The 14,512-nt window shown below is 42.2% G+C and overlaps 1 protein-coding gene across 2 annotated transcripts in view; it reads right to left on the bottom strand.

Moving 5' to 3' along the window:
* zbtb16b (zinc finger and BTB domain containing 16b) overlaps positions 1-7,695 on the bottom strand; it is a 105,467-nt gene extending 97,772 nt beyond the window's left edge. The window contains exons 1-2 of one of the 2 annotated variants that reach the window (XM_060943812.1): positions 7,608-7,695; positions 4,471-5,736 (exon numbers count right to left, since the gene is read on the bottom strand). In XM_060943812.1, coding sequence (XP_060799795.1) covers positions 4,471-5,681 — 1,211 coding nt within the window. In that variant the 5' untranslated portion in view covers positions 5,682-5,736; positions 7,608-7,695. The remainder of the gene's footprint in view (positions 1-4,470; positions 5,737-7,607) is intronic. The other variant, XM_060943813.1, reaches the window with a different exon arrangement.
* Between the last annotated feature and the right edge of the window lie 6,817 nt (positions 7,696-14,512).

Below are 14,512 nucleotides of genomic sequence, written 5' to 3'. Positions count from 1 at the left end.
ACTACATGCAGTTCAACATGTCAGCTTAGCTGAATAAATAAACTATGTCTCATTACCAGGTCGAGGGTGGCACGGTGGTGCAGTTGTTAGCACTGGCACCTCACAGCACGAAGGTTCTGGGTTCTAACCTCGTGGCCAACTGGGGCCTTTCTGTGTGGAGTTTGCGTGTTCTCCTCATGCCTGCGTGGGTTTTCCACAGTCTAAAAACATGTGGATTAGGTCAATTGGCTACTCCTAGTGTATACATGTACCTATAAAATACTAGCACTACTGAGTGTCTAGGAGAGGCAATATACCATGACTTTCAAACTAAATGGACGAATTTGAATTTTGTTATTATTTACAAACTCCTTGAGAACATTCCATGTTCCATAAATGTTAATTCCAAATGAATTAACTTTTTTTTTTTTTTACATTTTATCAGGAAATAAAAAATAAAAAATCTGTGCCCCCCCCACAGCTACATACCGTACCTACACACACACACACACACACACAGAGAGAGAGAGAGAGAGAGAGAGAGAGAGAGAGAGACAAAAGAGTGTTTGAACACAAGAAACAATTCTAGAAAAGGGATAAAAAACACCGTAGGAGGGCCAGAGGTCAGTGGTTTGACCTGACCCCAAAGGAGATGACCTGTAATGCTTTTCAGTTGAGATAAGGCCTGAAAACATCCTGTGTGTGACTGATAATATGCTCGGGGGGGACAATGCAATACAGGAGGACTTGAAGTCCAGACCAATGGAATTCCGGAGGTACTTATAGATGACAGAGATTTAAAGATCATTCAATAGCCATAGTCTCTTGATAGACAGGGGTTGGGCTACTGATGAAGCATGACAAAGCAAACCCTCCACTTCTACATTTTTTTTTTAAGATACAGCTCCTTACAGGTTTAGGCCATCCATTAATGACTTAAAGACTATTACTGAGTTCGCTTCATGTGCATCACTATTACGACTGTCTGCTTATACTCATATCTGAGCCATTATATTTTGAGTGAGTATAAGGAAAGCAACGTGTCCTCAATGTATAGAATGTAGCTTTGCCACACCTATAGTCTCTGCAAAAATTGATAGTTCTCTATCTACAGATTTGAAATATCATCTATGCTTTTGGTTTAGTTCAGTGTTGTTATTCTGGAGCACAGATGTATAAGTTGAGTTAACAACAGAATGAAAAGAAAAGCCACAGTTAAGAGGACAATGGAGCATCTCTCAAGCCCTGAGGGGGTCCAAGGACACTGGTATGTTTCCCAGCATTAACAAAAACCAGCAAGAGAACAGAAAAGAGCTTCGGTCATGTGGTTGCTTACTTTACATGATTACTGATTAATCAAACTGGCTAAACTAAGTCCAAATCCATTGTGCTGTAGATATACAGATAACTATAGGAAATATGTACGCTAATCTTTAGCTAGTCTCTCTTTCTGCCCCTTGCCAATCATCTGTGAGACAAAAGAGATTCCAATGCTATCGAGTTGTATTCCAAGAAACACCCCCCCCTCCCCCCCCCCCACACACACACACTTCACTCATCTGTTTGACTGCCTGGAGTGTATTATGAGTACACATCTCAACCACATGAAACCCACTGAGTGCAAAGGCAGATCTTCTACAAGGCACAAATGGCGTATACATCATGACTAAAAACACTAACTGCAACATAAAATTTCTTGTTGATCGTGATAAAGTATTTTCATAGCACATCACTTTTTCCACATTTTTTCTACAGTGCTGGACCTGTGTTATGGATTTCGTGACCTTAGTGTTTTATGGTTCTATCTGGATGAAATGTCGTTTTGAGATATTTAGAAAAACTCTAAAGTACCAAAATGAATATTTACAGCTTAACAATGCCTCCACTTATTTCATTATTCAAATTCTGAGACAATGAGAAAGTAGATTTTTAAACAAACACAAATACAGCTTTATTATTCTGGATGATCAAATACTGTTTTATAAGGATCCATTTGGCTGTTTCTAATGAATCAATATTATATCGTAAATTAGTGCCAATTAACTCAGCAGAGAAAGGCACGTTGGGCCTAAGACCACATTGTGATCATATGTACATTTTGAAAGGCTGTATTTTTCAGAATGTATTCTTTAAGACTTTTTAAAACCTGACATTTTAAAAACGACATTTTAACCTTGAAATATCAGCACTTCACTTCAGTTGACTAGATGGCAGAACTCATTCACCAGTCGATCCTAAATGAGGCCAAATATATTGTTTGACAAACTAAAGCTGATAATAATATTGTTCTTTAAGACTGAGATACAAACTTGAGATAAAACATGTGGACTTGCAAGAAAAAATGCATTTTCTTTGCTATGTTTTAAATGTGTAAATGGGTATAATCTTTTCATATCTTATATGAACTGTATGTACTGTATCCTGTCTGCGAAGCAGTTTCCCTGAACAGATACTCTCCAGAATTAAGCAGTGAACAGTAAGGTTACTGAGAGTGCTTGCTGTATAAAGTGTGCCTCCCTATATTTGTTCATGTCTTAAGTTCTGGCAAAAACATGCTTCATTGCTTCATAATTTGAAGAGGTCAATGCCATTTTGCAAGGTCAACTGGTATAAATTGGCTAGCAGGGCTAAGCCCCTCCCTTTCTTTCAAAAAGAACTCAAGCAACCTTATTGGTTTCCTTTTTGGCATCTCCATCAGATTATTTGATGTTAATAAAGCTGATTCTTTTTGTGGAGTCAGGAACAGCTGCACCAACAATGGTCGTAAGAACAGAGAACACAGAATGGTATGAAAAGGTGAGGTTGGGGCTGATTTCGTTCTAGCCCAGACTGTTGATTCATGCAGCCAATCAGTGAAAGTTGTTTCATACCATGTCATCAGCAGTGCCTGAGAAGGTACATATAAAATACAATCATGGTGTAATTAACAGGAAAAAAAAAAGATGTATTATTGTCTCTATTATCTCTTTTTTCCAAAATGCCCACAGAGCCAAGACTGAAAGAAAACAGACTAAAACATTGTACAATCAAAGTACAAACTGCACAAAAGGATTGATGACGGAATGGTTTTGCTAATTTTTTCAGTTTTAACAAGGTTGTAACTTTTCTTGATTACTGAAAATAAGCAACATTTAAGGAAAGACACTACATGTTAAAAACAATTTCAGTCACATTTTCAAAAATCAGGTTTGTGCTTTTGGGATAAACTGAAATAAATAAATTTCCTAAATTGCTGATTATTGTTAGATTTTATACTGAAAATTGAATGAACTGTTTTTTTAATAACAGTGCCTGGTACGTTCTTGAACAACAGAGATTCCAACAAAAATCTCTCGAGAGAGTGTCTTCACTGTCAAAAAAAGATTTTAAATATCACAACAAAACATAATATTTTTTGTTTTATCAAGTATGCAAATGAGCAAATATTTAATTCGACGAAGCCTCATTTATATAAACAAATAATATTTCTTTAAGATTCAGTACAAAAAAATACTTGTAAGAATAGCAACAACTGACTGGTAAAGACTGAATGTGACATCTTTTTTTTTTTTAATTACCAAAAAGACATAATAAAACCCACTGTGTCTTTCTGTGCTGTTGCTACTGTAAACACCTTTCTGTGTGCAAAGGCCATTTTTAATTCTCCAGTATTAAGCTGTTTCTGGTTGTGAGTCAGGTTACCAAATTTAGTTTTGTCTCATAATGTCAGCATATTTTTAATGACTGCCATAGCTTTGTCACAAACAAATCACATTGGCTTATTTCAGCTAAGAGTAAGCATATTCGCTGTTACCCAACTCTCTAAAGACAGCTGTGGTTAGGGGTAACTGCACTAAATAACTTGTGTTTCCTACAGAGAAGGTGTTACCTTGAGATGGGAATAAAGGCTTCTATGGTATATGCTACTGCCACATATTATTGATCTGTGATCAGGCCCATAATATGTCAAGATCTCAAAACTCTAATCAATAAAACCATTAAAACTGGATTTTGTCGGTAAATAGTGGGTTTATAATTATGAAATAAAAGAACCAGTTCTGGAAGCCATTCATCAGTGTGGATGGAAAATTGGATCAATGGATGGATGGACGGTCGGACGGATGGCTGAATGAATGGATGGATGGATGGATGGATGGATGGATGGATGGATGGATGGATGGATGGATGGATGGACAGACGAATGAATGGATGGCTAGGTATCTATGAAGTGACTGCAGTGTACTTCATTACAGATGTTGGATGTAGTAAAAGTTAAGTGTAGTACACAAAGTTTCCAAAGCAACAGGATGTCAAGCAAAGTGTTTCTGAGCCTGCTGGAGGTGAAACCAGTTGAAGGTGAAACAAGTAGATTAGATTAGATTAGATTAGATTAGATTAGATTAGATTAGATTAGATTAGATTAGATTAGATTAGATTAGATTAGATTAGATTAGATTAGATTAGATTAGACAGACAGACAGACAGACAGACAGAATACAGACTTTGCCCCACCTGTGGTGCTCTGCCATCTCACTGTCAAGCAGTTCCATGTCACACACACTGCAACGCTCTCTCTGGCCCTTGTGCTTTGCACCTGCTGTGCAATTGCTCAGTTTGCTGAAGAACTCCCGCTGAATGAAGCTCTGGTGGAAGAGCCCACCGTAGGTTCCAAAGTCTGCAGACATAGCAAGGGTGGGTGGCATGTGCAGAGATGAAGCCATGGATACAGATACGGGCAGCATGCTCTCGTTCTTATGGTTGTACAATGTTGCAAGATGTCTCTCAGCCAGATTGGCAACATTTGCTGGTCCCACTTGGCTGGCATCTCCATGTGATTCAGGAACACCATCAATGGAATGGAGTTCCCGAGCACTAGTGATGACGGTGCCTCTAGTGGGGGTTCCCGGAGTGCCTCTGTGCTGTTTGGACTCACTAATCCCATCTCCATTTCTGGAAGAGCTACCCTCATGGCCATCTTCCTCATCCACTTGCATCATTTCAGTCTTAATCTTTTCCAGCAGTGGAGAAGCATTTTCTTGGGGGAAAGTGAGGCCTTGTTGCACAGTCCCTGCCAGGAGAGACTGGCCAATGCTCATCAGACTCTCTACAGCAGCCCTTGTGGGGCTGATGGTATTAAGGCCCAGTGGCGCTGACACTAAAGGCTTCTTGTCAACCATGTTGCCCAGGGTCAGTCGATGGCGGTCAACAGAGCTGTAGCTGCCCTCCTGTATGGAATGTTTTTTGGAGATGAAAGTGCTCTTTAAATACTTCATCCGACGCTCATCATCATCTTCTGTGCCATTCTCGTTCGTATTGATGTCCATGTCATTCTCCTCAGAAGACTGAATGGTCTCCAGGATCTTCAGACACTGCTCCTCTAAGTACTCGATCTCCAGGATCTCTGCAGCATATAGCAGGTCATCTAAATCTTCAAGTTTAGCCTGGAGTGTGGCAGTGTAGGCATATTCCAGGATCTGCTGGAAGGTCTTTGGTGAGAGGAAATCCAGAGTGTAGTGTTGGCTATTTCGATGGAACAGAATTTCAAACATCTTGCTGACACATGCCAGCACAGTCCTGTGGGCATGGAACTCCTGGCTGTCCACCATAATGACCACATCACACAATGTCCCCGACAGACGCATTTGGTTAGCCTTCTGCAGGAGAGTTGTGGGGTGCCCAGGGTTTTGGAGATGGATCACACCCATTTTAGTCAAATCCATCATAGCAGCATTAACCAAACCATGTCACAGCTTTGTCCTCTTGCCTTTTACTTCTAATCTGAGAGCAAAGAGATAGCTGTGTTAACCACTCTCAAAGATTCTCATGCAAGGTTAAAAATGACTAAAGTAAACAGATATATATATATTTTTTAGAGTTAACTTTAGCTGCTTGTAGTGCTCGGGTAAACAGTTTAATGGTAGAAATGACCTCTTGAACAGGATTAAATAGAGCTCTTGTTTTCAAGGCCGTTGCATGAAGAATTTGAACGTGTAGGAAGAATTACACAAGTTAATGAACAATTACACACTAAACTGAAGGAACAGGACATGCTGGAAAGGGTCACATGTTGCAATCATTTGAGTCATCCATCCATTATCTGTAGCCACTTATCCTCTCCTACAGGGTCACAGGCAAGTTGGAGTCTATCCCAGCTGACTATGGGTGAAAGGCGGGGTACACCCTGGACAAGTCGCCAGCTCATCACAGGGCTAACACTCACATTCACACCTACGGTCAATTTAGAGCCACCAATTAGCCTAACCTGCATGTCTTTGGGGGAAACTGGAGCACCTGGAGGAAACCCACGCAGACACGGGGAGAATATGCAAACTCCACACAGAAGGGCCCTCGTCAGCTGCTAGGCTCGAACCCAGGACCTTCTTGCTGTGAGGCGACAGTGCTAACCACTACACCACCATGCCGCCCCATTTGAGTCATGATGTCTCATCTCATCTCATTATCTGTAGCCGCTTTATCCTGTTCTACAGGGTCGCAGGCAAGCTGGAGCCTATCCCAGCTGACTACGGGCGAAAGGCGGGGTACACCCTGGACAAGTCGCCAGGTCATCACAGGGTTGACACATAGACACAGACAACCATTCACACTCACATTCACACCTACGGTCAATTTAGAGTCACCAGTTAACCTAACCTGCATGTCTTTGGACTGTAGGGGAAACCGGAGGAAACCCACGCAGACACGGGGAGAACATGCAAACTCCGCACAGAAAGGCCCTCGTCAGCCGCTAGGCTCGAACCCAGGACCTTCTTGCTGTGAGGCGACAGCGCTAACCACTACACCACCGTGCCACCCCATTTGAGTCATGATATTATGATATAAATTTAAAAATATATTGATGTCAAATGAGGATGAGGAGGCGTTTGAAATGAAGACAAACGTCACCAAAAACCGCAAATCAACAAATATCTGACACACCAGCCACCTTCATGATGTGAATCTGAAGTGCTATAATGATTGATTTCCAGAAGAGAAGCAGAGACAAGCTGATGATCAAGTCTCAAATTTATTTTGCGCACGCCTGAACGCAGCTCTCCGGGTCGCTGTAAAAGTATCCGATCGCATCCCAAAAGCAACATCTCATTCCCAGAGACCTGCTTGAAGAAGCAAGACTTTGCATGCCATGCCACAGTGCCATTCATGATCCCCATGCACTCCTCCTCCTCCTCCTGCACGGGTCTGACTCCTCATTTATCATGCACAGGACACCAAAAGAGATCAGAGATAATAATGAAGGTCGTAATCTGATAAACGGCACCAGATGATATCAGGAGGAGGAGAGCAACACTGGATCAACAAGCTCACCTGTCTGCGCGAGCACGCACGAGCCTGACAACTTGAAGAAGAAGAAGAAGAAGAAGAAGAAGAAGAAGAGAAGGAAAGAAAGAAAGAAAGAAAAACCCTTTTGCAACATTGTCCACTTTACTTCCTTTCATTCAATGCTTGTTTGCTGTTTGCATTTTTGGAAAAGTAATTAATTAGACTCGCTGGATGTTTCACAAACGCCGAGCCGAAATGTCTACAAGTGTTTCGTGACTTTAATTTGATTTTGTTATTATAATCAAGAACAAACAAACAAACAAACAAACAAGCACATGCATTAGCAGACAGTAAGATGAGCTCGAGCTTACCTCGTTCTCCGCGCGCGCGATTCAACAGCTGGTTATTAAGGCGCTATGAGCGCAGCGCGCGAGCGAGCTGGATTCACAGAACCCGCTTCACGCGCACAGAGTCAATTCTCGGCCAGCCAACCAGCGGCGCTCTGTGACGTCACGGCATTGAGTCACTATGCGTTTAACACACGGGTCGGGACTGATGGGTCCTTCACATGAACATCTGGATCTGCACTGAATACCATTACAAGCTGACCTGAGGTCAGAATAAGACAAAATTCTGAAACAGTATTGTGTGCGCGAACATGATCACTCACAACAACTCGAGAACTTACATGCTGTTAGATTTTAGTGACTATCCCTTACGAAAATCTACCATGGTTTACTATGGTTTTACCATGGTTTTTATGTAGTAACCATGATTCTACCATGGTATCTCATGGTTATTCTAAGTACTATGAACCAACCATAGTATTCATCTCATCTCATTATCTCTAGCCGCTTTATCCTTCTACAGGGTCGCAGGCAAGCTGGAGCCTATCCCAGCTGACTACGGGCGAAAGGCGGGGTACACCCTGGACAAGTCGCCAGGTCATCACAGGGCTGACACATAGACACAGACAACCATTCACACTCACATTCACACCTACGCTCAATTTAGAGTCACCAGTTAACCTAACCTGCATGTCTTTGGACTGTGGGGAAACCGGAGCACCCGGAGGAAACCCACGCGGACACGGGGAGAACATGCAAACTCCACACAGAAAGGCCCTCGCCGGCCCCGGGGCTCGAACCCAGGACCTTCTTGCTGTGAGGCGACAGTGCTAACCACTACACCACCGTGCCGCCCAACCATAGTATTACTATGGTTTATCCATGGTAGTAACCATGGATCTACTATGGTATTTCATGGTGATTCTAAGTACTATGAACCAACCATAGTATTACTATGGTTTATCCATAGTACTGCAGTAGCTGTGGTAGCATCATAGTTGTATGTGTAATAGGTCATAGTAACTATGAAATTAGTTTAAAAAGGGATAGTATGGTTTTTAAAAAGGATGCACTAACTGTAGTATTACCATGCTTTCGTCCAACAGTCAATGCTGTAGAGAAGGATCTCGATTAACAGCCCAGATACATTAACATTTACTTAGAACCTAAAAATTTAAGTGAACATTGAGGTAAAATGCACCATGGTTTTCATGGTTACCCAAAAAAACATGAAAACCATGAATAACTATAAACCATGGTAAAACCATGGTTAATTTTCGTAAGGGTAGATGAGCACTAGGTCGTGTCACCAAGCCACACATCACAATCAAATCACTTGAACCGAGAAGAGTGGTGTAGTGGTTAGCGCTGTCGCCTCACAGCAAGAAGGTCCGGGTTCGAGCCCCGTGGCCAGTGAGGGCCTTTCTGTGTGGAGTTTGCATGTTGTCAGCGTGGGTTTCCTCCAGGTGCTCCGGTTTCCCCCACAGTCCAAAGACACGCAGGTTAGGTTAACTCTAAATTGACCGTGAGTGTGAATGGTTGTCTGTGTCTATGTGTCAGCCCTGTGATGACCTGGCGACTTGTCCAGGGTGTACCCAGCTTGCCTGCGACCCTGTAGAACAGGATAAAGCAGCTACAGATAATGAGATGAGATGAGATGTTGGCTCTGGATCCAGTGTTGTAGTCGAGTCACTAAACCTCAAGTCATTAAAGAAAATTTCGAGTCGAATCCAGAACAAGACTCCAACCGCACCATTTGACGGTGTTTGTCGCTGCCTTTACAGTATGTGAAAGCGTCTCTGCTACTGTGTTAGACTAACGTTTCTGCTCGACAGCCCTATTTTAGTGAATAGTCTACAGATAAAAAGCTTGTTCATCGCTCAGCAAGCCGTGCGTACTATCAACAGGGCAAATAACATGAGACAGGGTTAACACTAGCTAGTTCTGGGCAGCAGGTGAGAAGGTTCCGGGTTCGAACCCAGCGGCCGGTGAGGGCCTTTCTGTGTGGAGTTTGCATGTTCTCCCCGTGTCTGCGTGGGCTTCCTCCGGGTGCTCTGGTTTCCCCCACAATCCAAAGACATGCAGTTAGGTTGACGTGGGGCGGCCTTGGGCTGAGGTGCCCTTGAGCAAGGTACCGAACCCCTGACTGCTCCCCGGGCGCTCTGGTGTGGCCCACTGCTCTGGGTGTGTGCGCGCGCATGTGTTCACTGCTTCAGATGGGTTCAATGCAGAGGATGAATTTCACTGTGCTTGAAGTGTGCATGTGACAAATAAAGGTTTCTTCTTCATTGCTCAGCAAGCCCTGCTGTATCAATAGGGCAAATAACATGAGACAGGGTTAACACTAGCTAGTTCATTGCTCAGCAAGCCCCGCCCACTATCAACAGAGCAATGTAACATAGCGTGTCACTTCCTTCTCTGGGTGGAGTCTTACCAAATGACGACTGAAGTTCAAGGTTGTCCCGGTCATCTCCTCGATAGTTCTTCTACATATGGAACACATAGCAGTGCATAAAGAGTCCGAGTCATCAGTGCTCAAGTCCAAGTCAAGTCATGAGTCCTTAAAATTAGGGCATGAGTCCTGGAATCGAGTACTTTCAGCCTGCCTGCATCCACATCTACATCTAGATTTATATCAAAATCTAGTCAATTGTTCCTTGGCCCATGGCCCACCTTTTCTCAAAATTCCACTACTTTTTGAGTTTCATTAGGAAGAAACAAAAAAACATAACCTCCTCCAACAAAGTTGGCGGAGGTAATAGCAAGTTGTACTAGTTGTAGATCCACTTACTGACTGCTGCATCTCTCAGCACTGTGACTCTGACTAGCATGGATATGTTTAAATTTGAGATGTCAATCATGTCATACAAACAAACAAACAAACAAACAAACAAACAAACAAATGGAGGCGAAAACATGACCTCTTGTATTTGGAATATCCCTGTTTCTAAGTCTAGGTATAGCCCATGTGAAAGTGTCACCTATAACTTTATCACCTTGTGTCTGCAATGTTGCCCTGCTCCCTACAAACTGCAATAAATAGAACAAAACTCTGTTCCAGGTGGCACAGTGGAGCAGCGGGTAGCATCCAGAATCCCCAGCTGGATCATGGGCTTGGGTTATACACTGTGTGGAGTTTCACATATTGTCCCTGTGTTTATGTGGGTTTCCTCTGGGTTCTCTGGTTTCCTCCCACCTCCTAAAAACATGCCAGTTAGTGGAGTGGCTATACTAAATTTCCTCGAGGTGTGAATGTATGTGACCCTGGTGCCCTGAGATGGACTGATGTGCTCCTGGAATAGACTCTGGATCCACAGCAACCCTGAGCAGGAAAAAGGAGTTACTAAAGACGAATGAATGCATCACTTGGACAACATGATTTATTCAACATAAACCATTATGCCTGGACATGACACAAAATAGCACATCTCCAAATTAGTGCACTATTTTGAATAGTGTGCAGTTTCAGACATACTGTAGGATTTTAATGGCTATAGTTTATTTTTTTAAAAATCATAAAAACTTAAACTTGAGTACAAAGTCACTATTATTTTGCTGGTTTGTACAACCCCAGTTTCAAAAAAGTTGGAATGCTGTGTAAAACATAAATAAAAACAGAATGTGATGATTTGCAAATCACGGAAACCCTCTATTTCATTGAAAATAGTACAAAGGCAAGATATCACATGTTGAAACTGAGAAATCTTATTTTATATTGAAAAATATATGTTCATTTTGAATTTAGTCCCAGCAACTTGTTTAAAAAAATTGGTACAGAGGCAACTGGAAAAGTTGTGTAATGTTATGGGAAAAAAATAATTAGGTTAATTGGCAACAGGTCAGTAACATGATTGGGTATAAAAAGAGCATCCCAGAGAGGCGGAGTCTCTCAGAAGTAAAGATGGGGAGGGGTTCACCGCTCTGTGAAAGACTGCATGGGCAAACAGTGCAACAATTTAAGAATAATGTTCCTCAATGTAAAATTGCAATAATTTGAGGATCATATCATCTGTGGTCCATAATATCATTAAAAGACTGAAATAATTCAGAGAAATCTTTGTATGCAAGGGATAAGGCCAAAAACCAACACTGGATGGCTGTGATCTTAAGGCCCTCAGGTGACACTGCATTAAAAACAGATGCGATTCTGTACTAGACTCAGGAACACTTCCAAAAAACATCGTCTGTGAACACAGTTCATTAATCCACAAATGCAAGTTAAAACCAAATATAAACAATATCTAAAAACACCGCCACCTTCTCTGGGCCCGAGCTCTTTTACGACGGACTGAGGCGAAGTGGAAAACTGTTCTGTGGTCTGACAAATCGAAATTTGAAATTCTTTTTAGAAATCTTGGCTCCCACTTCCTCCAGGCTAAAGAGGAGAGGGACCATCCAGCTTGTTATCAGTGCACAGTTCAAAAGCCAGCATCTGTGATGGTATTAGGGTGCATTAATGCACATGACATGGGTAGCTTGCGCATTTGAGAAGGCATTATTAATGCTGAATGATATACGCAGGTTTTGGAAAAACATGCTGCCATCCTGACAATATCTTTTTCAGGGAAGGCCTTCCTTCTTTCAGCAAGACAATGCCAAACCGCTTTCTGAACATATTACAACTGTATGGCGCTGTATGACTGTAAAAGAGTCCGGGTGCTAAACTGGCCTGCCTGCAGTCCAGGCCTGTTTCCCATTTAAAACATTTGGTGCATTATGAAACACAAAATACAACAAAGGAGACCCGGAACTGTTGAGCAGCTGAAATTGTATATCAAGCAAGAATGGGACAACATTTCTCTTTCTACAGCAGTTGGTCTCCTCAGTTCCCAAACATTTACAGAGTGTTGTTAAAAGTAGAGGTAATGCAACACAGTGGTAAACATGCCCCTGTCCAAACTTTTTTAAACCTGTTGCTGGTATCAAATTCAAAACGAGCACATGTTTTTCAAAACACAAAAGTTCTCAGTTTCAACATTTGATATGTTGTCTCTGTACTATTTTCAATTAAATATAGGGTTTCCATGATTTGCAGTTCATCACATTCTGTTCTTATTACACAGTGTCCCAACTTTTTTTTTGGAATTGGGGTTGTATTTCCTGATGTTTCTTTTGAAGAATTTAGGTCAAGGTGACTGGACTTTTACAATGTTGGAGATGTTTTATCAGTGCTACTCACCTGAGTGAGACTTATTACAGGACTTTTAAATAACTTAGATGACTGAAAACCTTCACAACATTTTGAGCCCATTTATAGTACGGTATTTAATTCAATTCAATTTTATTTGTATGGCACCTTTTAACAAGGTCACAAAGCAGCTTTACCAAAATCCAGCTGTACATTTCGATCCCCAATGAGCAAGCCAGAGGTTACGATGGCAAGGAAAAGCTCTCTAAGAGGACTTCAGAAGAAACCTCAAGAAGAACCATACTCAAAAGGAAACCAAGCCTCTTCTGGCTGACCCCAGATAGTGACAAAATAAAGTAGTACTTGTCCACAATTACAACTTGAATATTTTTAAGTTAAACAGTTCTAAATGTGTTGAAAGGATGTTTGGTATGAGTACCAGTTTTTAGATGGAAGTCTACAATATCCAGGTTGAACTATCTACTGAAGAAAGGGTGAGAGTGAGACTTAGGGATAAAATATGTTTGGGAAAGGCAAGTTTTAGAGTATCCATGTAGCAGCATCCACAGGGAAGCAGAAACTGAGTCATACCGGTAAGTGCGGAAGCTTCAAGTAGAAGTAGTAGATAAGCCACAGCAGTAGAAGTGTGTCAGGATCAAGTACTGGTATCACATCAGGCAGCAGGAGTACACATATAGCCTGACATAGTGTATATTTTTAGACTCACATGTTACTTTAAGATCTGCTTACAACAGCAAAAGAGCTCAATGCCTTTCGGCTGCCTGCCTGACTGCATACTTGATTACTTCTAACTTTTGGAAATATCTTGTATGGTACAGTGGATTTGGTGGTTCTTTAAAGCCAGTGTGTGAGTGGGCACAGTAGAGTTCTCTAGATCCTGTGGATGTGTGTCCTAGTCAGCGGATAGCAGTGGCCTCTTCAACCCTCTCAGCCTGAAATCTCTGATGCAGAAGAAAACACCCAGCAGACCTATTTTCTTTTTGTTCGTTTTGGAGAAGACAATCCCACGCCTCAGTTCACTGGTCTCAAACAGCAATCATGCTACACAGCTCATGAGAAATAGACTATAGGAGAAATGACTTATGCAGAGACAGTGAATGGTTGAAGTTCTAAAGTCTTTTCTGTCATCGCTACAGAAGCCTCACTGATCTGGCCTGAGTTTCCCAAAAGCATCGTAGCACAAAGATCATTGTTAAATGGTCGAGCGAGCAGCACAATGAGCGCTCTCTCTCCTAGTTAAGATGCTCTTGGAGTTAAGAGGCTTTTGGGAAACCCACCCGTTTGTCAGTGATGGTTGCATCCTGGTGCAATTCATTTCAAATTTAGTGAAATATTCAGCAAGTAGGGGTGGCACAATGGTGTAGCGGTTAGCACTGTCGCCTCACAGCAAGAAGGTTCTGGGTTTGAGCCCAGCGGCCAATGAGGGCCTTTGTGTGTGGAGTTTGCATGTTTTTCCTGTGTCGATGTGGGTTTCCTCCGGGTGCTCCGGTTTCCCCCACAGTCCAAAGACATGCAGGTTAGGCTAATTGGTGGCTCTAAATGAACTGTATGTGTGTGTGTGTGAATGGTTGTTTGTCTCTATGTGTCAGCCCCATGATGATCTGGCGAATTGTCCAGGGTGTACTCCGCCTCTCGCCCATAGTCAGCTGGGATAGGCTCCAGCTTGCCTGCGACCCTGCTAAGTGGTTATGGATAACAGATGGATGGATGGATTTAGTGAGTGTGAGTTTGGAGAAGAATTAATGAATTAAGATGATTCATTTGCCATGTCGAGTTCTGG

Source organism: Neoarius graeffei, chromosome 17, assembly GCF_027579695.1.
Source record: "Neoarius graeffei isolate fNeoGra1 chromosome 17, fNeoGra1.pri, whole genome shotgun sequence".
NCBI lineage: Eukaryota > Metazoa > Chordata > Actinopteri > Siluriformes > Ariidae > Neoarius > Neoarius graeffei.
The sequence above is the reverse complement of the archived record's forward strand: the minus strand, read 5'-3'. Positions and strand labels throughout refer to the sequence as shown.